This window comes from Melospiza melodia, chromosome 8, assembly GCF_035770615.1.
Source record: "Melospiza melodia melodia isolate bMelMel2 chromosome 8, bMelMel2.pri, whole genome shotgun sequence".
NCBI lineage: Eukaryota > Metazoa > Chordata > Aves > Passeriformes > Passerellidae > Melospiza > Melospiza melodia.
In genome coordinates, this window is record NC_086201.1 from 15,857,545 (window position 1) to 15,882,421 (window position 24,877).

The 24,877-nt window shown below is 63.3% G+C and overlaps 1 protein-coding gene across 4 annotated transcripts in view; it reads left to right on the forward strand.

Moving 5' to 3' along the window:
- The window catches only part of SPEG (striated muscle enriched protein kinase), a 38,100-nt gene that overhangs the window by 4,170 nt on the left and 9,053 nt on the right, over nucleotides 1–24,877 (forward strand). The window contains exons 1-26 of one of the 4 annotated variants that reach the window (XM_063161951.1): nucleotides 3,109–3,348; nucleotides 6,546–6,585; nucleotides 7,663–7,692; nucleotides 8,092–8,181; nucleotides 8,442–8,637; nucleotides 9,861–11,383; nucleotides 12,321–12,464; nucleotides 13,249–13,431; nucleotides 15,076–15,287; nucleotides 15,546–15,634; nucleotides 15,831–16,012; nucleotides 18,083–18,343; nucleotides 19,615–19,773; nucleotides 19,910–20,099; nucleotides 20,250–20,479; nucleotides 20,661–20,780; nucleotides 21,185–21,289; nucleotides 21,404–21,610; nucleotides 21,736–21,859; nucleotides 22,241–22,413; nucleotides 23,142–23,254; nucleotides 23,439–23,607; nucleotides 23,691–23,784; nucleotides 24,139–24,339; nucleotides 24,487–24,547; nucleotides 24,748–24,825. In XM_063161951.1, the coding sequence (XP_063018021.1) occupies nucleotides 3,316–3,348; nucleotides 6,546–6,585; nucleotides 7,663–7,692; nucleotides 8,092–8,181; nucleotides 8,442–8,637; nucleotides 9,861–11,383; nucleotides 12,321–12,464; nucleotides 13,249–13,431; nucleotides 15,076–15,287; nucleotides 15,546–15,634; nucleotides 15,831–16,012; nucleotides 18,083–18,343; nucleotides 19,615–19,773; nucleotides 19,910–20,099; nucleotides 20,250–20,479; nucleotides 20,661–20,780; nucleotides 21,185–21,289; nucleotides 21,404–21,610; nucleotides 21,736–21,859; nucleotides 22,241–22,413; nucleotides 23,142–23,254; nucleotides 23,439–23,607; nucleotides 23,691–23,784; nucleotides 24,139–24,339; nucleotides 24,487–24,547; nucleotides 24,748–24,825 (5,007 nt within the window). In that variant the 5' untranslated portion in view covers nucleotides 3,109–3,315. Of the gene's footprint in view, nucleotides 1–3,108; nucleotides 3,349–6,545; nucleotides 6,586–7,657; nucleotides 7,693–8,091; nucleotides 8,182–8,441; nucleotides 8,824–9,860; nucleotides 11,384–12,320; nucleotides 12,465–13,248; nucleotides 13,432–15,075; nucleotides 15,288–15,545; nucleotides 15,635–15,830; nucleotides 16,013–18,082; nucleotides 18,344–19,614; nucleotides 19,774–19,909; nucleotides 20,100–20,249; nucleotides 20,480–20,660; nucleotides 20,781–21,184; nucleotides 21,290–21,403; nucleotides 21,611–21,735; nucleotides 21,860–22,240; nucleotides 22,414–23,141; nucleotides 23,255–23,438; nucleotides 23,608–23,690; nucleotides 23,785–24,138; nucleotides 24,340–24,486; nucleotides 24,548–24,747; nucleotides 24,826–24,877 lie in introns of those variants that run through there. The other 3 variants (XM_063161952.1, XM_063161953.1, XM_063161950.1) reach the window with 3 other exon arrangements.

A 24,877-nucleotide genomic window follows, 5' to 3' on the forward strand; every position in this document is an offset into this window, starting at 1 on the left:
TGCAGCCCCTCTCCCAGCTGTGGGGTATGGCAGAGGCTGGCAGGCCAGGGATGGAATGCCTTGTGCCATCCCGCTCCATGCCCAGACACCCAAGGTCACATTGCTGCCTTGCATCCCTGCGCTCTCTGCCTGCAGTGAGCACTGTGAGCTCAGGCATCCTTCTTGTGGCAGCAAAGGGAGGCAAAGCTGGAGAGGGCACCGGGGTGTCCCAGCCCATGGGAGAGGGGGACAGCACAGCACTGCCCCTCCACAGGCTCACAGGGATTCTGTGGCGCTGCCCTGCTGAGTGACAAGGGACATCCCTCTGCTGTATTTATCTTCCCTGGGGACAGAGCTAGGGAAGGTGCCACCTACCCAGGCTCCCAGCACATCCCCAGCTCCTGCCGACCATCCCCAGCACTCCAGGAGGTGCAAACGCATGAAAGATTCATGGCCAGACCTCCTCCTACTCGCGACGCCGCATGCACACACCGCCATCAATTATTCAGGCACTGAGACAAGGGGCTGCTGCCTGGGACCAGGGCAGGGGGCTGATGCCAGGACAGAGCTGTGGGACTGGTCAGGACCTGTGCAGGGCAGTTGGGAGGCCAGCAAGGTGTGGAGGGCTGTGGTTCTTGGAAAGGTGGGATCAGTGCTGCAGTCTGAGCGAGTGTTTGCTGTCTGCTTTGCTTGGGGCTGATGTGTGTCCAGCAGGCAGAGCTGGAGCTGGGTGGCAGTGGGGCCACCTGCTCCAGGTCTGCTTCTTGTCCATGCCACACTGCACTGGCTGCCATTCTCTGTCCTGGGTCCCTGACCTGCAGAGGAGCTGGGGCAGGGCAGAAGGGCAGCCCTAGCTGCAGGTGACCATCACCTCCTGTAGGACACCTTCTGCAGTGACTTTTGGTGCCTGCAATAGGCACAGCCTCTTGGGGGTGACCCAGCTATTCCCAGAGGTTCAGCATCTCTGGGACAGCCCAGAGTCGCTCATGAAGCTTTTGCTGAGGGATAGCTACAGAGTCACAGTTGCTGGGAACAGCTGTGTGCCCAGCCAGCCAGGAGCTGTGATCAATGGGGAGCAGATGTAGGATAGCTGGAGGATATACAAGTGACTGTGTTTTGGCTGGACAAAGGTGGTCCTCCCTGAGACTGTCCTTGTGGGTGCTTTGGTGGCAGCACCCTCACCCTGGTACCACTGTGTGAAATGTCCGAGCCTTGGTGCTTCTTCCCAGCATCCCTGATGAGTGTTTTAATCCCACTTGAGTGTGAAAAGAATGCACAGGCTGTGTGTCTGCAGCAGGACACAGATAGGGTGAGAGTGCCTGTCAGGGAAGCCCTGGGTGCAGGTACCCTGGCCCACACGAGCCCCACAGTTCAGCTCCTTACCTAGATCTGGCTCAAGGGTACTCATTTCTGTCCCCATCCCGGGCTGGTGGGGGGCAGCAGAGACCTCTGTCTCTGACAGGAGATTCCCTTAATGCCAGCTGTAGCGTTTGTAGGACTTGTCTGACGTGCAGGGTCTCCACGGAAACCCCGCAGCATCACTCGGATTGTGGGACTGACAGAAATGTTGTATAAACAGCTCCTTTTGTGCTGGGTAATTTGCAACTTATTATGGAGCCATGAAAAGCCTCACGTTTGGAGTCATGAGCTGGGAGGGGAAGCAGAGAAAAGCTACCCAGAGCTGCCAGGCACCATGGGGAGCGTGATGCCTGTGAGCAGCTCCTTGTGGAGCAGCTGGCTCCCCAGGGGACAGGTGAGCAGCGTGGGGACAAGCGCCGGGTGGGGAGGCCTCCCGCAGCGTCCCAAGGATGCTCTGCAGTGGGAAGGGGCAGCTCAAACAGAGGTGAGGCCAGGAGCTTGGCAGCCTCTCCAAGGGCCTGGGAAGGGGGCTGGTGAATGCTGCAGGGCTTGGCGAGTCGGTGAGGGAAGGTATCGAGCTATGGGGCACCAAGAGCTGTGAGGGGCATGGCATGCAGGACAGGACCTGCTGGGGCTGTGAGGCTGGGACTGCCCCTCTGGCTTATTTGTAGCATCTCCCAGAAAACTGGGACAGGCAGCAGGGCTCAGGATGGTCAGCTGGGAAAGGTGTGCCAGGGCTGTGCCAGCCCCAGGAGCACTTATAGGTCCTAATGTCCCTGGCCAGCCTCAGTGGGGACTGCCACCCACAGCTTCTGCCCGCATCCCAGGAGCCCCATCCCAGCTGGGTCCTGGCACAGAGTCCTGCTCTGGGCTGTGCTGTGGGTCCTCACCCCTGCAGGAAGGGAGGTCTCATGTGTGTCATGCCACAGGGACAGGGACAGCAGCCTACCTTCCCAGCTCCAGCTTGTCTCAGCCACAAAGCAGTGGTGCTGTGACAGGGCTGAGCAGCCCAGCCCTGCACACCCATGTGGGTCCTGAGGCACCCGGGACGCAGGGTACACGGTTGCTCCTGGCAGCAGCACTGGCACTGGAGGCTGTGTGGTTTGCCAACAGGGGAATTGATGTGAAGCACTGTGCCCATATTAGCTCCTGTCCATGTACAGTTGGGCTGTGACCCACACCTGTGTCTTGGCAAGGGGATCCTTCTGCATTCCCGATGCCTGGGGGATGTGGGGCACTGAGCAGAGGCTGGCAGAGTGATGGTGAGCCTGTATCCTGGCTGGGCAGTGCCATGGCACACTGCAAACCTGCTGCTGGGTGCAGGCTTGTGCCTGCTGTGGCACTGGGTCTGCCCTGTTTGAGAGCACTTTGGGGACAGCACACAGGCTGCTGCTGTGCTGTGTTGATTCCATCCCAGCTGGTGTGCATGTGGGGGCTGTAGTGGGGGGGCTGTGTCCTGAGAGAGGAGTGCAACCCCTGTCCTGGGCAGTGGGGCAGGATGGACAGGTGACAGGGGACAGTGGTACGGCTGCACCGCCTGGCAGGGGGCTCGGACCCCTGCCTGCCGTGCAGACAAAGCCAGAGGTGGAGAAACCACGTACCCGCCTCAGACACGCCCCATCCCTCCCTCCCCTCTACGACGGTGGCCCTCGCCCCCCACCACCTGTGCCCTGCCTGTCCCCCACCGCTGTCACTGTGTGCCAGGGCTGGCGGGGAGGCGGAGGCGGAGGCAGGCGGGGGAAGGATGGAGGGAGGAGCACGCCAGTGATGCTTCATGCTCACAGCTCCAGCCCTCCCGAGAGCCCAACCTGGCGAGCCCCTTCCTCTCCCTCCGCCGCTCTGGCTGCCGGCGGTGAAGGATGCTCGGAGCATCGCTGGCTGCCGCGGCGTGCTGACAGCGGGGACCCCGCCGGGAGCGGGCTGCCGTCCTGCCGGGCCTGAGTCCGTGTCACCGGGCCGGCAGGGCTCTGCAGAAGCATGAAGAAGATCTGGGTGAAGAAGCGATTCCAGGTAAGGGCTCCAGGCTGCCGTGCCGGCGGGTGCCGGGAGAAGGGGGCAGCGCCGAGAACGGCTGGGGATGGGAATGGATGCTGATGGAGACGGGAATTGGGATGCGAATAAGGATGGGGATGGGAGTGTCCCTCCAGCCCTTCCGCTGCCCCCCGGGGCTCCCCAGGGCTTTGCACAGCGCCAGCTTCAGCCCCGCTTGCAGAGCTGCCGGCTGCTCGCCTGGCCTCGCCGGCCCGGGCAGGAGGGGCAGAGGGCAGGGGCTCGGCGCCTCCCGTGCCAACACCGGGCCGGGACCCCCTCGGGGCTCTCCGCAGCACCCTCCGTTCCCTGTGTGCCCTCTGGAGCAAATGGAGGCTGCTGCATGGCTCCCAGCCCCGGCGGCGGTGGTCACGGAGCCCGAGAGGAGGCTTTGCATGCGTCATCCCCTCCGCGTCAGGAGCATGCCTGGCACAGGCACGGCTCCTTCCTTCGCGGGCCCGCCGAGCTCCGCTGCCGAGCGAGCAACAAGGACGTCACTTGGCCTCCGCGGGGCGGCGAGGATGGGGAGCACGCTTCCAGCAACCCCCCGCCCCCATCCCCCAGGCACACCGGCCCGATGCGGACGCACAGCATCCCCGCTGTCACTGTGCCTGGTGGCCCAGAGGGGACCGGGAAGGGGCTGACAGGCACAGCACCTTCCCGGGGTGGGAGATGCACGATGGGACACAGGTACCCAGGGAGAGCAGGTGCTGAGGGTCCCTGTGGGGCAGGCTGGTTCGCACAGCCTGGCTGCCCCATCTGCATTTGGGGGCAGCAAGGCCAGGGGCTTGCCTGTGTGGCAGGGCAGGGTCCTGCAGCGCTGGCTGAGCACGGGAGGGGTATCACAACAGCCACAGCGCCGTCCCTCTGCACCAGGCAAGTTACTCACTCCCTGCCCACCTCATTCCATCCCTGCTCCCTGTCTGCCTGTCTCACACAATAGGCAGCAGTGCCATGTGGTGCTGGGCTCCACGTGCTAGGTGGTGACAAGCTCCACAGTCCCAGGAGATCCTTCTCTCCCTGCAGGCCCCATGGCCATGGTGAGGGATGCCCCATGCCTGGGCCAGCACAGACCCCCAGCCTGGCCAGGTGGATCCATGCTTGGCACCGGGGAAGGAAACACCTCCAGGTCTCACGCAGCTGCCTCGTAGCGCAGGGCCGAAGCTGGGTATGGATCCCAGCCAGCTCCTCTCTCTGCTCCGGGCTGGGTGGCACAGTGTGTGCTCCTGGGACTCCTCCACCCCTTTTCCCAACATGCAAATGAAATCCCACACAGGAGGATTACCCCCACTCTCTGTCCCCTTTGTGCAGACTCTGATCCCACACCAAGCCCTGAGCTGTTTCTGCCCCCTTTCCATCTCCTGGCCTGGGGCTGGCCCTGCATCACCCAGCACTTACTTGCTCCCTACTGGGCTGCAGGTGGGTGCTGTGCTTGAGGTGGGTCCAGTCTGTGGGGTGCCCTGATCCTGCAAGGTGCCCTGATCCCTCAGGGTGCCCTGATCCTGTAGGGACCTGTTGAGAGATGAAGGGGAAGGGGCTCAGCCCCTCTGCAGCTCTGGGCAATGCAGCCCAGCTCTCTGGGTACACTCACCATATCTGATGGGGAGCCGATGGCGCCTGTCCCTGGGGAAGCCACGAGAGTACCCAATAATGGCCCTCAATTGCATTTTCATTTTTTAATGGGGGAATTATCCGCCGATGGTGCAGTTAATCACTCATCTTTCCCTGGCCTGGAAGATGGGCTGCCAGCCAGAACCAGCAGAGTCAGCCGAGAAGGGGAGGTGAAGCCTGGCTCAGCCTGAATACAAATGTGTCTCGTGCAGCCGCTGCCCTCTGGCCAGCACTGCATGCAGGCAGGGGGTTGGTGAGAACCGGAGTGCTGCCCATGTGCAGGGGCTGCCACAGCAGTGGCAGCAGCTTAGGGCATTGTGAAATGAGCCTGCTGCCCTTCAAGGGCAACTAGCTGCTTGCCATGCTTGGCTGTCCATCCCTGGTGTCTGTCCATCCCTGGTGTCTGGCTGTCCCTGGGGTCTGGCTGTCTGTGACCTGCTTTGGAGCTGGAGGGATGGTGGGGCAGGAGGGGCTGGTGGAGCAAAGGGCTTTGAGACAGCGGGGTGTCCAGCCCTGGGCTCCCCACTGCCAAGGAGACAGGGCATGGGCCATCAGTGTCCTGCGGAGACCCTGTCACCCAGACTGGCTGGGAAGGATGCTCAGTCCTGGCAGCCCAACCCTGCCTGTCTGCACTCCACATTCCCACTCCTGCCTGCCTTGGAGATCACCCCGTCCCTCTGCTTTCCTGGGATATGGCGTCAGTGCACACTGGGTCTGGCAGACAGGCTGCCCTCAGCTGGTCCCTTCCCAGGCACGCAGGTGCCCAGGCCTGGGCTGCAGCACAGAGGGCAGCCAAGTTGGCACGGAGCTCCTGGTGCTTCCAGCCCGCGCTCGGTTCCCACCTGCCCGCACAGACGGCATGGGTGAGCACAGCCCCTGCACCGACAGGCCGGTGCCCTGCTGCCAGGCAGCCTCTCTCAACTGGCATGGCCTCGGCAGGGGAAGAAGGATGCTGTCCCCGTGCTGGGCCAGTGGCCATGGTGGAGTCTGGGCCAGTGCCTGGAAGACATTTTGCTGGCCAAATCCCCATGCTGGCTGGGTGGCTTTAAAGGGGCTGCAGAGCGCTTGGGCAGCAGCCCAGGCAAAGACTTCTCTGCAGGCTATGCCAGCTGCAGGCAGCAGTTCTGGGGCATCTGGGGTGCCCCACTGTCACTCTCGGGCTTGGGCTGGAGCAGAGGGCTGGGGGGCACAGTGCCATCACCGAGGGCACCCCGTGCACGCGCGTGCGCTCAGGTGTGTGAGCGTGCGTGGCTGGGCATGCGCCGCACGTGCCCACCTACAGCCATCCATCTCTGCGTGTGCGTGGGGGCGTGTGCCTGTGGGGCCGTGGGTGTGCAGCGGGGGTGCATGTCAGCGCTGCCAGGTGTGCCCTGCCTGTGGGAGGGCGTGAGTGGGGCGACATTTGTCGTGCCAGAGTGCGTGTGAGAGGTTGTGGGTGTGAGTGGAACTGCGTGTGCTGGGATGGGGTGTGTGTGTGTGTGTGTGTGTGTGTGGTGTGGCAGTGTGAGTGCAGGGCAGGTATCTATCGCCGTGCCACGGGTAATGCTCTGTTCTCTTTTCCTTTGCAGAAGACCGGCCACTCGCGGCGCTTCGGGCGCTTCACGCATGGTGCGTTGAGTTACCAGGACCCAACTCCCCCCGCTGCCCCGAGTGTGCCAGGATGGGGCCCACCACCATGCAGCAAGCAGAGGCTGGGCAGGGCTGAATTGCATCTTGCCAGCCACAAAATAGGGTCCCAGTCAGCCAGGAGCTCACAGTGTCCCCCATGCAGCTGGTCTGCTCCTGGGCCTGCAGCTCTCCTTGCTCAGGGGCTGCCAGACTGCTGTGGCTAGGATTGGGAATCTGATGCACTAGTAGGGCACGAAGCAGTTGGTCGAGTGCTGGGCTGCAGAGGGGTAGCTTGGAGTGGGGGGAAGCAGTGTGGCTCCCCACACACCTTGAGAGTGCAATGGACAGGAGCAGTGGTGGGTCTGGGAATGTGTTTCTCACTGCAGGAGTTGTTGCTGCAGCTTGTGAGGGCTTGGGCAGTGGCAAGGAGGAAAGTCAGTCCTTCCCTGGAAGCATGGCACTATTTTTCCTGGAATGGCACATTAGGGTGATACTGAAATGGCCTTGCCACATCCTGCCTGGTGGGGGGCAGCTCTTAGTGATGCCCTGCCCTGAGAATTTTGGCTTTACCAACCGCTGTTGTGCTGTGGAGCACAGCTGTGTTGTACAGCACTTGCACTGGTGGGGCAGAGGATGGACTTGTACATGCCAGGGGAGGCTGTGTGCACATGGACACATGTCCGTGTGCCCCAGCACCCCCAGGAGTGCCCAGCTGGGCACAGACTGGGAGGGTCAGCCCCAGGCTGAGATGCCTTGCAGGCACAGAGGGATGCATGGATACTGCAGTGGTGAGGGCACAGCTCCAGGGATAGGGGTGGCTGTCCTGCTGGGCGGGATGTGGCTGTGGCACGGGGAGGGAATGGTGCTGTGCACTCACCGGTGGGACGGGACGGTGTGTGCGAGGAGAGGGTCTGTGTGCAGCGCTGGAGCGGTGTGCAGTGACTGTGATGCAGAGTGGAGACGTGGTGGGGAAGGGCTGGGGACAAGGCCCCCCGGCTGCCCCCGCGTCTCCGCAGGCCGGGCCGATAACCGGGTGTTGATGTCTCTCTCTCTCTTGCTGCCCCTATGGAAGCGAAGTTTTCCGCTCCTGCAGGAAACAAAGCTACGGTAGGAAGACGCCTTCCCAATGCCATCACTGTCCCTATAGTGGACCCTGTGCCCCAGCCTGCCACCCTGCTCTGTCACTTCCACTGTCCCCTTGCTCTGCTTTTTTGTCCCCGTGCCACCTCTGCCAGCTGTGTTCCCACTGCTGGCACTGCCTCCCTTCCTCCCGTCATCTAACACTGTTCCTGCCTGCCCTTGCCCTGCTGGACTTTCCCACTCCTAGTCCTGCCTTTCCCTCCTGGCAGCTTGTCCCTGCAGGTCACAGGCATTCCTCCTGCCCTGGAGCTGCCTGGGCACTGCTGTCGTGCTCCTGGAGCCAATGGGTCTGCAACAGGCAGTACCAGTGTGGTCTGCTGTCTGTCTGTCTGTACCCTCACTCCCTACTCTCCCCTCCCACCCCAGACTCGGAGACAGGTGAGGATGAATCCGGCGACCCCCAGGTGACACAGCGCAGTGACCTCCAGGATGAGACGGCCTTCAGCACCCCCACGGGTGAGCAGGGACACCTGGCTGGCACTGAGCCCTGACGCTGGCTGCTGGCCATGACTCCCCACAAGGCCTCTGCTGGCCAGGCTTTGGGGGTGTCCATGGAGAGGGAGCTGTGATCCACCCATACAAAGCGGGGAGGGCTTGAGGCAGCAGGGTGCTGCTCAGGACATGCTGGGACACCTCTCAGTGGTTCAGCCCTCTCTGAGGAGGATGCTGAGCTCGTCCCACAGGCACCCAGTCTTGGCTCATGCCTCTTCTCTCAGGTGGGTCTGACACCCTCGTGGACGCCTCCATGAACACAACGCCAACCTCGGTGCTGGCCCTGTCACAGGCAGAGGAGCGCTCCAGCTGGTCAGGCAGCCAGCAGACCGTGGTGGAGAAGGAGACGGATGCCAGCCTCTCTGCACGGGGACCCTACCTCCGTCCCGCTGCTTGGCCGCAGCCGCAGGGAACCCCAAGGCAAGCAAACACGCCGGCCCCACGTGGCGCCGAGGTGCGGCACCTGGGCGTGGAGCCGCTGGTGCGGGCATCACGGGCTAATCTGGTGGGCACGAGCTGGGGGTCAGAGGATAGCCTGTCGGTGGCCAGCGACCCGTACGGCAGCGCCTTCAGCCTGTACCGAGGACGGGCGCTCTCGCTCCACGTGTAAGTAGCCAGCGGGAGCGCACGGAGGGGACATCGCGCTGGGGCCATCTCCTTCCAACCCCTGCAGCCATCTCCTTCCCTCCACCCGGCCTTTCTTTGCCTTCACCTTCCCCGACGAGGAGTGGGGACTCTGAGCAGTAGGCAGCCTGTTCTCGGTGAGAAGGTGGGAGCAATGCAGCCTGGGGGTGATGTAGAGTGGGGTCCCTTTCTGCTGTGGCCAGGTTGAGGCTGGGTGTATCTCCTGTGCCACTGTTTGAGGTGCAGTACCCCACCTGCAGACTATACCATGGGCATTTTCCTCTTCCACCCCACCATGGTGGGGTGCAGCCCACAGCGTGGGGAACTGGAGGTGCACAGTAGCCTGGGACACACATAGGCATCTGCTCATGGTGCAGGGGTGCTGCCTCCCCAGATCCTGCTGATGTGCTCAGAGCCCCCGTCCCTCCCTGCCGCCTTTGGTTCCCATACCTGCAGGCCTGCTCCTTTGACCTCCATCTTGCTCTTTTTTTTGTTTAAGGCTGCTTCTTCCACCAGAACCTCATCTCCACCTTATGATTTCCACTCTGCGTTTGCTGAGCCCCTCTGGGGGCGGTGGGATAGGAAGATGTGCCCACAGCAGCATGTGCACAGGCAGGGCTTGCAGCCTTGGGGACCCCTTCTGGCCAGGCTGCACTGCCTCAGCACACCAGGACATCCCAGCAAACTGGGGCACCCCCCAGCCCCTGGTCCTGTCTGCATGGTGGCCCTGGGGAGGGACTCACTGGGTAACCCAGCATCACCCTGCTGTTCCACATGAGTACCCCAGGGCAAGGGGTCCCAGCAGCCCAGGACTCTCACCTAACCCAGCCAGCTCCCAGTGGTCTGAGGGTGACCAGACGCCATTGCTGGGACCCCTTGGGTCTCCCCAGGCTGCCCTGACTGTTTGACCCCTTTGCCATGCCCCATTGGGCACTGTGGTGCAGGCTGGAAGCTGGAATGCAGCCAAGCAAGTACAAGGGTGGTCTCTAAGCCATGCTCCTCTGTCTCTGCCCTTGCAGCAGCATCCCCCAGGGAGGCTACCGGAGAGATGACCTCCACAGAGGCCCTGTCTCTCCAAAGCCTGGTGCAGAGGCCCCAAGATCCCCCGCTGCTCTGCCACTGACTGCCAAGCCGCCCATCGTCCGCTCGCCATCTCCTCGCGCTGGCACAGGTCTGCAGCTGCCCGCTGGCGCCGCATCCCAGCCCGCCGCCCGTGGCCCTGGCGTCCCCTCCTTCACACCCGTGACCCCCCGCAAGAAGTCCTCGGTGCCGGTAGAGTACCAGGACATCGTTCCTGAGGAGTACGAGGAGAAGATCAAGAAGCCCAAGTCCTCTGGCTACTCACAGGGAAGCACACAGGACTCCCGCCCGCAGACACCCATGAGCGACGCCTCCGGCCGCATCTCCGTGCGGGCATCGCCCAAGCTGGTGCGTGCCGGCTCCAGGATCTTCGAGCGGCTGCAGTACTTTGAGGAGCGGCAGAGGAGCCTGGAGCAGGACAGTCCCTTTCCCGCGCGGCCCCACCTGCCGCTGCGCAAGACGCGCTCCCTGGAGCAGCCCGGCAGCGGGCCCCGCCGCGCCAGCACTCCGGGCGGCTCGCGGGAGGAGCTGCGGGACGGCGGCCGCTGGGAGCCGGGCAGCACGGCAGCGTGCCGGCGCCTGGCCTTCCGGCAGAAAGCCGCCTCCTTCGACGAGCGAGGCAAGTTCGCCAACCGCGTCTACGCCATCGAGCACAAGTTTGCGGAGGAGCTGAGCCGCATCAAGCGGACGGTCTCCAAGCAGCAGCTGCGGCGCTCCCAGGAGCTCTGCAAAGCCGGGTCGCCGCCGGCACCCTCACCCCCAGCGGCCAGCGAGCCCCCCGCACCCCGCGCCCCCCGCACCCCCCGCGCCCCCTCCTCTCAGGGCGCCGGCGGACGCAAGGCACTGCCCCCCAAGAGCTGCCCGCCGGCGGAGAGCACGCACGTCATCCAGCACCTGGCGCTTTCCAGCGTGGCCTTGGTGGGACCTGACGGGGAGCCGCTGCCGGGGGGGCAGCGCGGGAAGAGAGCCCCGGTGGGGGGAGGTGGGGCGGCTGGACAGCCCAGCTCGGCGGAGGGTGCCAGGAAGGGCCTGCAGCAAGAAGGCGTTGGGGAAGTGAAGAAGAAGGAGCAGTGGCCATTGAAACAAGCCAGCCCGCAGGGAAGGGTGGCCCTCTCGCAGGCGGGGCCCGCCGAAGGCAGTCTGTACCCCGATGGAGGCCCCGCCCGTGGCCCCGGGGCACTGAACGAGGCTCTGGCTGCCCGGCTGGCCGTGCCCCACGGACTGTACCGGCGGCCAGAGACGCCCACAGAAGTGCGGTTCCTGCCCTGGGCAAAGCCAGGCATGGAGCAGGAAGCTCGTCTGGAGCGAAGCTGGGCAGGACAGCACGGTGTGGGCAGGGATGTGGAGAGAAGGCAGATGAAAGTGTCAGAGAAGAAAGAGAGTGGCCGGATGGCTCAAGAAGGCAGGAGCACACGGAGCAAGGGGAAGGGACGCCGAGCCAGGCCCACCTCTCCAGAGCTAGGTATGGGCATGGCCTTCTGCCCTCCTGCAGGCACAGAGCTGGCCTGGCCAGCCCCTGGGTGGGTTGGGGAACCTTCATCCTGCCCCTGGGAGGTGTGGTGAGCCCAGGGGTGGAGGGATGAGACTCTGGGGTAGTTGGCACCAAGCAGTGCCATAAGACAGACCAGCCTGGCTGCCAGTTTGCTGGGCCTTGAGGTTACAACGCTTGCTATCTTCTCCATACCTCTTGTCTGGCACAGGAAAGATACAGCACACTGAATTGTGGTCTGGGACACAGAGGACCCACTGCAACTTGTCCTGTCTGGGCCATGCTCGGTGGTCAGGCAGGGCATGCAGCCCAAGCTTCCCCAGGGGAAGGTGGCTTGGCTGGGCGAGAGGTGTCCTGCCCATCCCAGCATGCAGCAGTTAGACCAGACTATACCTGGGCTGGCAGCTTTTAGGCTCTGCTCTAGCCAGAGAAGTGTCAGGCCCATGTGTCTGAGGCTCCTGGCACAGCCCCAGGACTTTTGTCCGTGTGCTGGGGCCATGAGAGGGGAGGGAGCTGGGAGGTGCTTGCTGATGTATTGGGGTGCAGCAGGCACCATCCCATGAAGGACTGGGGGAAGTTCAGGGTGGGGGATGCAGCAGGCTATATGACTCTCCTTCTTCCACACCCCACTGTCACCTCATTTCTTATGCCCTATGGGGATGCACAACAAGCTGTATGCTTCCTGCCCCTTCCCGGTCCCCTGTCTTGTCCCCAGTGCCTGCTCTGAGCCATGGTGGATCCTGATGTGTCCATTCCACCCACTGCATGGCCTGAGTACCTGCTCACTCCCCAGAGAGGGTTGAGCAGTGGGTTGGGAGACCCATGCTCTGCCTGCATGCAGCCCCGCATGGCACAGCACCCACGCAGTTCACCCTGCTGACAGCCACGGGGCCCCTCTCTCCCTGCGCAGAGTCCTCAGATGACTCCTATGTCTCAGCGGGTGAAGACCCTCTGGAAGCCCCCATCTTTGAGATCCCCATCCAGGACATGTCCGTTGTCGTGGGGGCAGAGGTGCTGCTCAAGTGCATTGTCACGGCCAACCCCCAGCCAGAAGGTGAGCTGCCCTGGAGCGGGGTGTCAAGGTCACGGTGTGGCAGAGGGACTCTCTGCATGCCCATGTCCCACCTGTGAGGCGTGAGTGGGACACCCAGGCTGAGCTGGGTGTCTCAGGAGAGGTGATGTGCCCGCCCTGGGAGCACCCCTTCTCAGACAGGAGTGAAGTGCTTGAGTGCTGCCTGCCAGGACAGGGGTCAGAGGACAGGGTGCCTGCTGTCCCCCAGTGCTGGGCAGGGCTGTTGGGAAAGTGGGAGAAGGGCTACTGAGCGCTGTGAGTGACGCAACCTGATCTAGTGGGTGGCGTCCCTGCCCATGGTGGGGGTGGGGAGGGGGGGGTCGTGTTGGAACCAGAAGATCATCAGGGTGTCTTCCAACCCTGATGGTTTCTTCGTCATGTCTTGAAGACACCAGGGTGTCTTCAAACCCTGTGGTTTCCCGGGGCCAGGAGCTTAGGGCTGATGGCCTCCGGGCACGCTGTATCCAGGAAGTGCGCGGGGGCAGCTGGGCATCCAGGACCGGTGCCAGTCGCCAAAGCCAGGCAGAAGCCAAGCCGCTCTAATTCCCTCTTCCAGCCTCCGCTGGAGGGCCGGAGGATGTCAGGAAGCAGATAGGGACCAGCCACGGTCTCTCCGTCGGAGGGCCGTGGGATCCCGGGGCTGCTCCCCATAGCAAATGGGTTCTCAGGCCAGGCAAAGGAGCGCCTGGCCTCCCCGGGCCCCTGCGCGGGCCCCGGGAAAGCTCGGGCTGTGCTGCCCACGCGTGACCCGCGCCTCTGCCGGCAGTGTCCTGGAGGAAGGACGGGGTCCCGCTGCGGAGCAGCACGACGCGCCCCATCAAGGCGGAGGGCGAGCGCCACACGCTGCTGGTGCGTAGCGCCCGGGTGGCGGACGCCGGGCTCTACACGGTCACCGCGGCCAACGAGGTGGGCGCCACCTGCTGCAGCGCCATCCTCAGCGTGCGGCCCGGTGAGTAGCGCGGCCGGAGGGACCCCGGGAGGCAAGGAGGGAGGCAGACAGGGAGGGAGCGAGGGCTGGCGCCGCGGCAGGCTGGCTGCCAGCTCTGCCGCTGCTGTCACTGGGAAGAAACCGGCTTCCTTACCCTACAAGGCTCGGTCTGAACCAAAGCAGCTGACGTGCTCCCGGCAGCCATGGCAGGATCCTGCCGTGGGGGGAGCGGGGTCAGGCTGTGAGCATCCCCTGGCGCCCAGCAAGCAGCCCGGTGTCCGGCCCCCACACCTGCCCCGTGTCCCGCTACACATGGGGGTACCTCAGCCTGCTCTGCAACCCGCAGACCATGTGGGTACCCCCGGTCCCCAGCCTGCAAACCCTGTAGGTACTGCTGCCTCCAGCATGTGCACCGTGGGGATATCCCAGCCGGCTCCCCGCCCCGCAAATTGTGGGGATATCCCTGTGCTCCGCTCCGCTAGCCGCGGGGAGACCCCCGCCCCACAAACCTGTGGGGACAGACACCCTGCCCGCCCACCGAGCTGCTGGCCGGGGAGACCCCCCCGGCGCTGGCCATGGGGATACCCAGCCAGCTGCGGCCCCAAAGCCCTCCCCGTTCCAAGAGAGTGTTTCTGGGCGGCCGGCAGAGGCTCAGAGCCGCCCGACGGCTGGAGGGACCCCAAACTCCCCCGCTCCGTGGTTAGGGGGACAGGGCACCCAGGGGCAGCCGCGGCCGGGCAGGGCACAGCGGTGGGGGCCGGGAGGGGCCCGCAGACCCCGGCCCGCCGCGGGCCCTCCCCCAGCTGCTGGCCCAGCCCCGGGGGCCGGCCGGCGCTGGGGCGGGGAGGGCTCAGCGGGCCGACGGCGCTGCGGGCGGGAGCGCCCGGCACCGGCAGCGCCGCGGGCACCGAGCGAGGGTGGTTCGGCGGCGTGGCGCGGCGCGGCGCGGCTCGCGGGGCCGCCGTGGCCCCGGTGAGTGCGGGGTGCTTCGGGGGCGAGGGGAGGGTGCGGACAGGGGGAAGTCGGGCTCAGGCTCGCAGCTCTCCATTGGAAGCTGCCCGCGGGTAGCACGGACCCGCGGGGACACAGCCCTTGCCCCGTACCGGGAAGGCCGCCCGCCACTCCCGGCGCAGGGCAGGGAGTTTGAGAGCGCTCCGGCGGGCGGCCGGAGGGGGCCGGAATCCCCATGGTGGCGACTGGGCTCTGTCGGTCCCCCGTGCCGGTCGCCGCTCCCCATCCCGTCCCCGCCGGCCCCCGTGGCCCGCACCCCGCGAGTCCCCCAGTGCGGCCCTCGATGGCGGGCGGGCTGCAGGAGGGAGCGCAGCTGCCAATGTCACCTTCAGCCGTGCCGGCCCGATCAGGGACAGCCATCCCGGGAATCCGGGCGGCTTAAGGATGGGAGCGCGGGCTGCTGCGTAAGAGCCACTTGAGCCCTGCTGTCGCCTTGCGGAATATCGCGTCCCCTTATCATCCCGCGGCGTGCTTGCTGCTCACCCCCTCCCCCGGCGCGGCCACGCACCCCTTCGCTGCCGGCCCCTGCCGAGCCGGGATGGGCCGCGGGGTGCGTGTCCACGCCTGTAATGCAGGGTAGAGGAAAGGGGTGCCCTACCCCGCCTGTCCGGCCCCGGTTTCTGCCAGCTCCTTACCCAGCCTCTCCTGTGCTAGCACCCGCTGTGGAGCGGCATGGGAGCTTGCCCCCCACCGTCGGCCAGGTCAGCCCCATCACATCGGACGAGGAGTACCTGAGCCCACTGGAGGAGTTCCCAGAGTCCGGCACCCCCCAGCACCGACCGGCCATGAAGCTGCAGCCAAGAGCCGAGCATGGGGCTGCCCGCGGCTCCCCTGAGACCACCTTCAAGGCTTCACCCACCTTCGAGGTGAGATAGCAAATCCCCCAGGACTGGTAGAGGGGTGCAGTGCCCTGTGACTCCGGTACCATGGTCCTCGGTGCCTGGAGGCACTGAGTCAGATCTTCCTAGCCCTTGGTCTGATGTGGGGTCCTGCCAGCAGCTGGGCAGGCTCCACCCCACCATCTTCCCTGGTACTCCTGTTGTGATAGGGGACAGACAGACAGCCCTGGGTGCAGTGGTGGGGTGCAGATGGTGCTTGCTGCTTTCTGACCCCTCTTTCCCCAGGTATCCTTGTCGGACCAGTCGGTGCTGGAGGGGCAGGATGTTAGCATGAGTGTCCGTGTCCGTGGGGAGCCCAAGCCCATCATTTACTGGTGAGTCCTGCTGCTCTCTGGGATCACAGCTGGGCAGAAAAGGAGGGGACAGGCACAGTGACCCCTCCATTTGGGGATGGTTGCATGGAGCTCTGATCCTGAGCAAGGAGTGTTGGAGAAGGGTTTTTCTGGGGACAGGCAGGCTGTGTGTGCAGGGCCAGGTGTGACCGCGATGCTCTGCCTCTGTCTGGAGCAGGCTGAGAAACAGGCAGCCGGTGAAGTATGGGCGCCGGCACCACGCGGAGGAGGCAGAGGGCGTGCGGGGGCTCTTCACGCTGCACATCCTGGCAGCGGAGCACACCGACACCGGCTTCTACACCTGCAAGGCCGTCAACGAGTATGGCACCAAGCAGTGCGAGGCCAAGCTGGAGGTCAGAGGTAAAACTCCCTGAGTATGTCACCCAAGAATGTGAGAGGCCAGCTGGCTCTAGTGCCCTGCATGAGCTGTGGGGAAGGCACCACTGCAGGCCCCCCACTTGGTGGCGTGACATAAGAAGGGGACAAGCCATCTCCCCCTGTGGTGGCACAGGTGGGGAACAGGAAAGTGGAGCTGCGTGCCTGGGGCTGTCCGCAGAGGCTGGCCCTGCAGCAGAAGGCAGTCTGCCTTGCTGTCTCCTCCAGATGTGCAGCCCTGGGTCCCACCTGTTGCCTGCTGTTCCAGAGCCCCACTGATCTGACCCAGACCCAACTGCTTCTCACAGCCCAGCTTCACCCCACACACACACTTATGGGGCGAAGTGCTGCCCCTGGCTCACCAGGGAGGGCTTTTGGCCTTGGGGGCTCTGTAGGAAACATGTCCTCATGCCCTGCAGCTTGCTCCCTCCTTGCCCCAGCCTACCCGCAAGCTCTGTGCCAGGCACAGGGCAATTGCAGGGGGTCCCTCCCTGCCCATTTCCAGCAATGTCCCATACTCACGGGACTTCACTGTCCACTCCCCTTTCCTCGCTATCGCTCCCCAGCCCTGCTGTGGTCCTCCTAGGACCCCAAAGTATGTGTGCAGTTTTGAGGGGGTGAGGGGGGAGTTGGAACTGATAGCCAGGCTCTACCTGGCCTGGTATCCCCAAGGCCAGGGAAGGGGCCTGTAGGGATGAGTGATGCTGCCGCCCTCCTCTTGCCCTTTGCTGTGTGTGCCCTGCTCCCCCAGCCCTCCCCGCTGATGGCTGCCTGAACCCCCTGAGCTGTGCCGATCCCAGCCCGGCCTTGGCTGCGCTGCTTGCACGCTGCCTGCCGGGACAGCGCTCCCAGCCCACAGCAAAGCGCGGCGGCACGGGGGCGGGAGCCGAAGCCGTCCCAGTGTCCCACGACGGGCAGGAGCCGGGCTGGAGGGGTGATGTCAAACCCCGGCCCTTCTTGGGGGGCTCAGCAGATGGCTCCGTGCCTTGCTGCCCACTCGCACCCCTCGTGCTGGCGCTGGTGTGTGTGTCCGTGCCGCTGCACTAACCCTTCCGCTTGCTGACTGCGGTTTTTGTCTGTACGCAGGGGGAGTACGATAAGGGGGTGCATCTCTCAGAGCCGCGGCTGCGGGGCTCTTAGTTGGACACCTCTTAGGCAGTGGACCTCACCTTGTGTTATTACCTCCTTCTCCATCCGCCGCCTCGTCCTGGACGCACCGCGGGGACGCGCGGGCCTCGACTGCGGGCCGGGGCTCGCCAGATGGCCGGGGCAGGCGGCACTGAGGCGGGCGGGGGGAGCAGCAGGGGAGCAGCAGGCGCCCCTCAGCCGGGCCAGGGTGCCCATATGATGCTGTCTTGTCTCTTGCTCCATCCGTTTGTCCCTGTCTGTGTGTTCTGCTGCCTCTCTCTTGCTGCCCAGGGAAAGGGAGCAGGGAGCTGAGCCTGCGGTTGCCGCCGTGCCGGCCAGGGCTGTAGGGAAGGAGCTGCAGGGCGGTGACAGCTCTGTGACAGTCACCTTGGAGCATGGGAGACAGGAGACCCCAGGGACCCCACAGGGGAACACCCTGCGTGAGGTGCAGGCGGGAGGGAGATCATTGGCCCCTTTGGCTCACGGTGGCCACTCAGGTGCCAGCTTGGCCGCCAAGACACGTCCCTTGTAGCCCCAGGGCTTGGGTCCCTCAGGAGCATCCCCTGGCTGTGGGTCTCTTCTTCCCAGGGAGGGGGCTTGATGGGGGGGGCGGGCTGCGAGGCCGTGACCCTTTTTTTTTTGTAGCTCTAATAAAATCTGTTTGGTAAAGCGCTGTGTGGTGTGTTCCTGGCACGGACACCTCCCCTCACCCCCAGCCCCCTCCCTGCTCAGCTCTGCTTTCCACATCTCGCCTCCCATCCCACCCTTCCCTGCTGCACTCCCTGCCCGCTGCACCAGGCCCCCTCCCTGCATGAACCACTGCCCTGCATGTTCTCCCACTCCATCCCTGCTACCTCTCATGGTTGCTTTTCAGTTGCTGAGATGCATCTCTCTCTTTCTTTCTCTCTCTCCCCCCTCCCCGGGCAGCTCGCCCCGAGTGCCAGTCCCTGGCCATCGTGGTTCCCCTGCAGGACTTGGTGGTCGGGGCGGGGGAGCTGGCGGTCTTTGAGTGCATGGTGGCCGGCCCGCCAGACATGGACGTGGACTGGCTGTCCCGGGGCCGGCTGCTCCAGCCTGCACTGCTCAAATGCAAGATGCATTTTGATGGGCGCAAGTGCAAGCTGCTGCTCACCTCTGTGCATGAAGATGACAGCGGAATCTACACCTGCAAGCTCAGCACTGCCAAAGGTAAGCGGTGGGCATGCAGCTCCCCCAGGGGTTTCTCACTCAGGGCTTGACCCTAGCAGGGGGAAAGACCCCCCTACCTTGGGCTCGGGGCTCTTGTTCCCAGGGATGTAGCTGTGAGTGCTGGAGATAGGGTACAGGGAGACAGGGGGATAGGGAGTGGGTGGTGCCCCAGGTGCTGGGAAGATTTCTCAGGGAAACCTGGTGTGTGTCAGTTCTTGGACTCCAGTACCCTGAGCCCTGCAGCTCTGTCCCACCCCACTCCACTCAGCTCCTCTGCCAGCATGCATGTGGCTCCCTGAGACATGGGAAGATGCATTTGTTCCATGGGTGCACCCAGTGGATGCAGACCTGGAGTCCAGCTGTCCCTGTCCCCTGGCTTCAGAGCTTGTGGGCATGCTGCTCCAGTACTGAAGTGTCTCTGCTGGCTTGGGAGGTGGTGTGGAAATGGGCAAGGAGTCAGAGCTCCCCAGCCTCTCCCACCAAACCATCACTGATGACAGCTCAGCAAGAGCTGCATGGGCCTCTGTCCCATGGCTCTGGCACAGCTGTGCCTGTGCATGCTGCCCACAGCTCTGACCCACACAGAATCCACTCTCCTGCCCATCTAGGCAGCAGGGCTGGGAGGGCATTGCAGGGAGAAGCAGCAATCCCTGCACCCTGTGGTTTGTGCCTGTGCAATCCTCCATGAAGGCGCTGTATTCCCATGGGGCTTTGAAGGCAGCAGCAGTTTGGGGCTCAGGCAGGTGAGGATGTGCCTGAGAATGGTGTTGCCCATCCTTACCCAGGGTGGGTGACAACACCATCATGGCAAAGTGGTCCCTGCTGGAAATCCCCTCACCTGGAGCATCAAGCCTGCTCGTGTCCCCATGCTGCTCCTTGGATGCTGCATGTGCTGGCACTACCTGCTCAAGCATTGCTGCCCCATTCCCAAGGGGATAGGCCAGCTGTGATCTCCTGCCCTGCGAGGAGGACAGGGCATCCTCCCACCCCACCTTGCTCTGGCACCTGTACTGCTGTGCAGAAGGGAAAGAGGAGTCTGCTGCCATCAGAGCCCTAGCCCTGGGCATGGGGACCTTGCACACATTTGTGCCCCCTGCCCTGCACAGGGACAGAGCCTGGAACCCCACACAGCCAGGCTCAGCCCACACCATGTGTGGGGTATGCTCACCCACAGCACACTGGGTGCTGGGCTGCAGCCGGGGGTGTCACAGGCTGCTCCTGCCCTGCACAGGCACGTGCTCTGGGGCTCACAGGGCCTGCTCTCCTCGCAGATGAGCTGACCTGCAGTGCCCGGCTGACGGTGCAGCCCTCTGTGCAGCCGCTCTTCACCCGCAAGCTGGAGGATGTGGACGTGGTGGAAGGGCGGACAGCGCGCTTTGTCTGCATGATCAGTGGGACTCCCCCTCCGACGGTTACCTGGACTCACTTTGGTAACCCCCAAGCTCAGAGAGCTTGCCAAGGGCCCTGCAGGGAGACCTCATCTCCCTGGGGGCTGCACCCAAAGGCTGCAGCTGGCTGGGGCTGGAGGGGATGCTGCTCCTGATGGTGGTGTGTGTTTCTGCACAGGCCTGCCAGTGCAGGAGGGGGAGAACGTGCGGATTCAGCAGGACGGAGGGCTGCACTCACTGGTCATTGTGCACGTGGGCAGCGAAGATGAAGGGCAATACAAGGCAACTGCCAGGAACATCCATGGCCATGTGGAGTGCTCTGCTGAGCTCTATGTGGAGGAGCCACGGCCATCTGCAGCCTCCCAGATGTAAGAGCTGGATGGTCACTGGAACCTGCTTCCCCCTGCTCGCTCCCCTCTGGGAGCTGGTATCCAACAGGCTTATGCAAAGCCTAGGGCTGGGCTGAGCTGGGGGCATTGCACCATGCTCCCATTGTGAGCATCTGTGGGCTCTTGCAGCTCTAAGCTGGAGAAGATGCCATCCATCCCAGAGGAGCCAGAGCAGGTGGAGACAGAGACAGAGTGCTTCACCATGCCTGATTTCCTGAAGCCACTGCACAACCTGGACGTGGTGGAGTCGAAAGAGGCCGTGCTGGAGTGCCAGGTGGCCGGGATGCCCTACCCCTCCATCACCTGGTACCACAATGGCTCCCGAATTGACAGCACTGATGACCGCAAGATGATGCAATGTAGGACTCCTCGTTGCCTTCCCCACCCCCTGGGGTCCCTCTACATGGGGTGGGAGAAAGGGGAATACCTTTATAGGAGGCATCACCCCCCAGACCTTTTCACCCCATGAGGCAGGAAGGGGAGCTCTGTGCTGCTTATTAGCTGGTAGGGTCTTACCTGTGTCCCCCTGTTCTCCACCAGATAAAGACATCCATCGTCTGGTATTCACGGCTGTGAGCCACGCACACGCTGGTGTCTACAAAAGTGTCATTGCCAACAAAGTGGGGAAGGCCACGTGCTATGCACACCTCTATGTCACCGGTAAGCAGCAGCAGACACCACCTGGGATGTGTGGCCACTTGCAGCCACCCTGCCAGGCTGTGACCCAGGATCGTCATGAGGTCCTAGAGGAATAGGATCACAGGGCAGCTTAGGTTGAATGAAGGGGACCTCAGGAGGTCTCTAATCCAACATAAAAGTGGGGCCAGCAGTGCAGTTCTCATCTTGTGTGGTCAGGAGCCATCCCTGGACCACTAGGTGCTGTATGAAGCTTGCTGGCAGTGCCAGTCCTGCAGGGGCTGGCAGGCTGAGTCCCCACCAGGAAGCCAGAAAGAATTACTGGTCTCATCCATCCCCGCAGCCAGTATCTCCCAGAGCGTGAGGCAGATGCCCTGATAAGCTGGGGCAGTTCCTATGCTTACATCCCTGCCCACCTCCCCCTGCAGATGTGGTGCCAACCCCCCCAGACGGGCCCCCCACTGTGGCCTCAGTGACTGGCAGAGCCATCACGCTGACCTGGAACAAGCCCAAGTGGCTGGACACTGCCATAGGTAAGGGGGCAGGCTATGGGCAGGAAGCTGGCAGGGCGTGGGCAGTGCCATGATGGGGTGCATGAGGTAGCTCCATGCCAGGGAGCTCCATGCACTGACCCTCTCCCCTTTCAGACCCTAACTCGGTGACCTACGTGGTGCAAATGCAAGTGCTGGGCACGATGCAGTGGGTGGTGCTGGTGACTGGTGTGCAGGACACCACCTACACAGTGCACAGGCTGACCAAGGGTGCCCAATACCTCTTCCGTGTCATCACTGCCACTCCCAAGAGCAACAGCAAGCCCTCCCCACCTGTGGGGCCCGTGCAGCTCCTGGACCGGGGTGAGAAGGGCAGTGGGGAGGGAGTGGGTAGCTGGGCTAGAGGTCTCTGTCCCTTGTTGGGTGACAAGCTGCCCAGGGCTGGGTGGCATGGAGTGGGCAGGGGTTGGTGAAAATGCATTTGGCAGGTCCCTACCTGGAGGAGGCCCCAGTCATCCTGGACAAACCAGATGTGGTGTATGTGGTAGAAGGCCAGCCAGCGTCCATCACCATCACCCTCAACCATGTGGAGGCCACTGTCACCTGGAAGAGGTAGGACATGGCACTGTGCCTTGTTGCCTGCCCCGTGCCTAGCATCGCCCCACAGGATGCACATAGAGGGATTTCCACCTCTCCATGCAGCCCACTGTGTGTGGGTGGGGGGCTCCTTCCCTGGGGCTGGTCTGGGTGTGCACACAGAGATGATGTCCAGGGCTCTGAGGAGTTGTGGGGTGCTATCTGTAGGGTATTAAGGGGCAAGAGCCATTGAGGAGGCAGAATTAGCAACAGAATGTGAGCCCTTGTGGAGGCTGTGGGGTGGGAACTGGGGCTGACTGTGGGTAAGGAGGTGGTCCTGGGCTGTGGGGTGGGATCTGTCAACGGGACAGTGGTTCTGCCTGTGGAGCTGTGATGTGACAGCCGCTGTGCTGGCAGGGCTGGGCAGGTGCTGGGGGAACTGGAGGGCACGTGTGAGATGATGATGCCAGATGACGACCAGCACTGCCTGCGGCTGCTGCGCGTGGGCCGGGGGGCTGGGGGGCTGCTGGCCTGCGAGGTGAGCAACCGCCACGGCACTGCCCACTGCACCCTGCGCCTCCGCCTCGCAGGTACGTGCCCCTGCACGGGGAGGGTGTCCCTCTGCTGGGGGGTGCCACCCTATGGTGCTCCAAGCCCATATGCTGGGGGGGCCATTGCCCCATGGTGCCCCATGCCTGTATGCCACGGGGGCACTGCCCCATAGAGTGACACTGGTCCTCAGTCCTTCACACTCGTAAGTTGTGGCAATGCTGACCTGTAGGGTGGCGATCATGGGGATGATAAACCATGAACCATGCATTGGCACTGCTGCTCGGTGTCCCATACCCATGTCTGACCTGGCCAGAGGTGTCCTATAACTGTGTACATGGGGAGGCAGTACCTCATGGTGTCCCTTAGCCATGGATGCCATGGGTGGCACTGCTGCAGGGTGTCCTATCCCTGCGTGTAATTGTGAGGCACTGCTCCCAGCGCCCTACAGGCAAGAACCATAAGGGACACCTCCACAGTGCCCCACATCCATATGTAACGAGAGATGCATTACCACAGTGCCCCATGCCTGTGTGCTGAGGGTGGCACTGCCCCACAGTGCCCCACTCCAAAGGGGAACTGCCGAATACTGCTGCAGACACATGCCATTTGTGGTTTGCCCTCCCACTTCCATGTGCATTGGAGTGGCACTGCCCCATGTCACTCCATGCCCCTACCCCTACTTGCAGCACCTCACAGCTGTATGCTCTGTGCCACTGGCAGGGGACTGGCACTGCCCCATGGTGCCCCATGCCCCATCTCTTGGCAGAGGCACCACGCTTTGAGTCCATCATGGAGGACATTGATGCCCAGGAAGGGGAGACACCACGATTCGCTGTGGTGGTGGAGGGGAAACCGCTGCCGGACATCATGTGGTACAAGGTGGGCTGGGAGCCCCCATCCCCTTCCTGAACCATATTCCCACGAGACCCACAAATTTCACAGCATCACTGGGGTTGTTGCACTGGTGATAAAGGATGTGTCCCATGCCCTACCCATGGGGAAAGGGTGGTGGGAGTTGGTCAGGGGTGGGACAGGACACCCCCAATACCCCTGTTTCCCCCAGGATGGGGAGCTGCTGGAGGAGAGCAGCCACCTGAGCTTCGTGTATGAGGACAATGAGTGCTCGCTGGTGGTGCTGGGTGCTGCCGAGCCTGACAGCGGCGTCTACACCTGCACAGCCAAGAATCTGGCTGGGGAGGTCTCCTGCAAAGCAGAGCTGGTGGTGCGGGCAGGTACGGCTGACTGGCTCCCCAGCCCCTGAGGGTAGAGTCTGGATGTCTGGCTTGCCCCTTGCCAGCGCCTTTCCTTCTCCCAGCCCAGCCCACTGCTGATGCCAGCATGGAGGAGGATGCGCTGCACAAGGCACGACGCCTGACTGACTACTATGATGTGCACGAGGAGATCGGGAGGTAGGTGGGCCTGGCATGATGGGGCACCCTGGGCACTGCAGGGACGGGGGCACTGGAGCCAGGCTGCACCCTGGGGCGCCGACATAGGGCACTAAGCTCCATGATATGCCTGATCCTGGTGTGTTGGGGCTCCTCTCAGCTGTCAGGGGATGCTCCTGTGCCAGCTTAGGCTGGGGACCTGGCATGGTCAGAGAGCCAAGCCAGGCTTGGGCTCTTTGTGCCTCTGTAACAGAGGCAGCTGAGGCTGCAAGCAGCTCCCCACAGAGTGGGTGCCTGTGCCAGCTGCTCAGGGAAGGGGGAGGTCTCCTGCTCACGCACGTTCTTATCCTCCTTACCCCTGCTGCTGAATTGCAGGGGGGCTTTCTCCTATCTGCGGAGGGTGACAGAGAAGAGCACCCGGCTGGATTTCGCCGCCAAGTTCATCCCTGGGAGGACCAAGGCCAAGCAGTCGGCACGGCGGGAGCTGCACATTCTCTCTCAGCTGGACCACGAGCGCATTGTCTTCTTCCACGACGCCTTTGAGAAGAAGAATGCCGTCATCATGGTCATGGAGCTGTATCCTCGGGCACTGCTCCATGGGTGCACAGCACAGGGGAGGAGGGGAGGCCTTTGCATGGGACAGGTGGGCAGAGTGGGTGCAGAGGAGCTGGGTGTGGGGCACAATGGAGCACGGAATTTTTATGCTCCTTGACTGGGGCCCAGCTGCTCTGAAGAAGAGCTGCTGGACAGGATGGTGAGGAAGCCTTCAGTATGTGAGTCGGAGGTGAGTGAACACTGTGGGAGCAAAGTGATGTGGAAGAGAGGGATCCTGGGGACAGTAGTGTCTGTCCCAGCCTAGATATGTGTAGTGCTCATTGTATCAGGCTACTAAGGGGGCCACAGCCCACATTCTCCTCTGCACAGGGTCAGTGTGTGGCTGACTCCTCCTTAGGCTGCCCACTCTCCTCACCCCATCTCTTGCAGGTCCGCTCCTACATGCGGCAGGTCCTGGAAGGGATCTGCTACCTGCACCAGCACAGTGTCCTGCACCTGGACATCAAAGTGAGTGAGAGTCTTTACAGACTCCTCCTGCCCGGTGCCTCCAGTGAAGGGC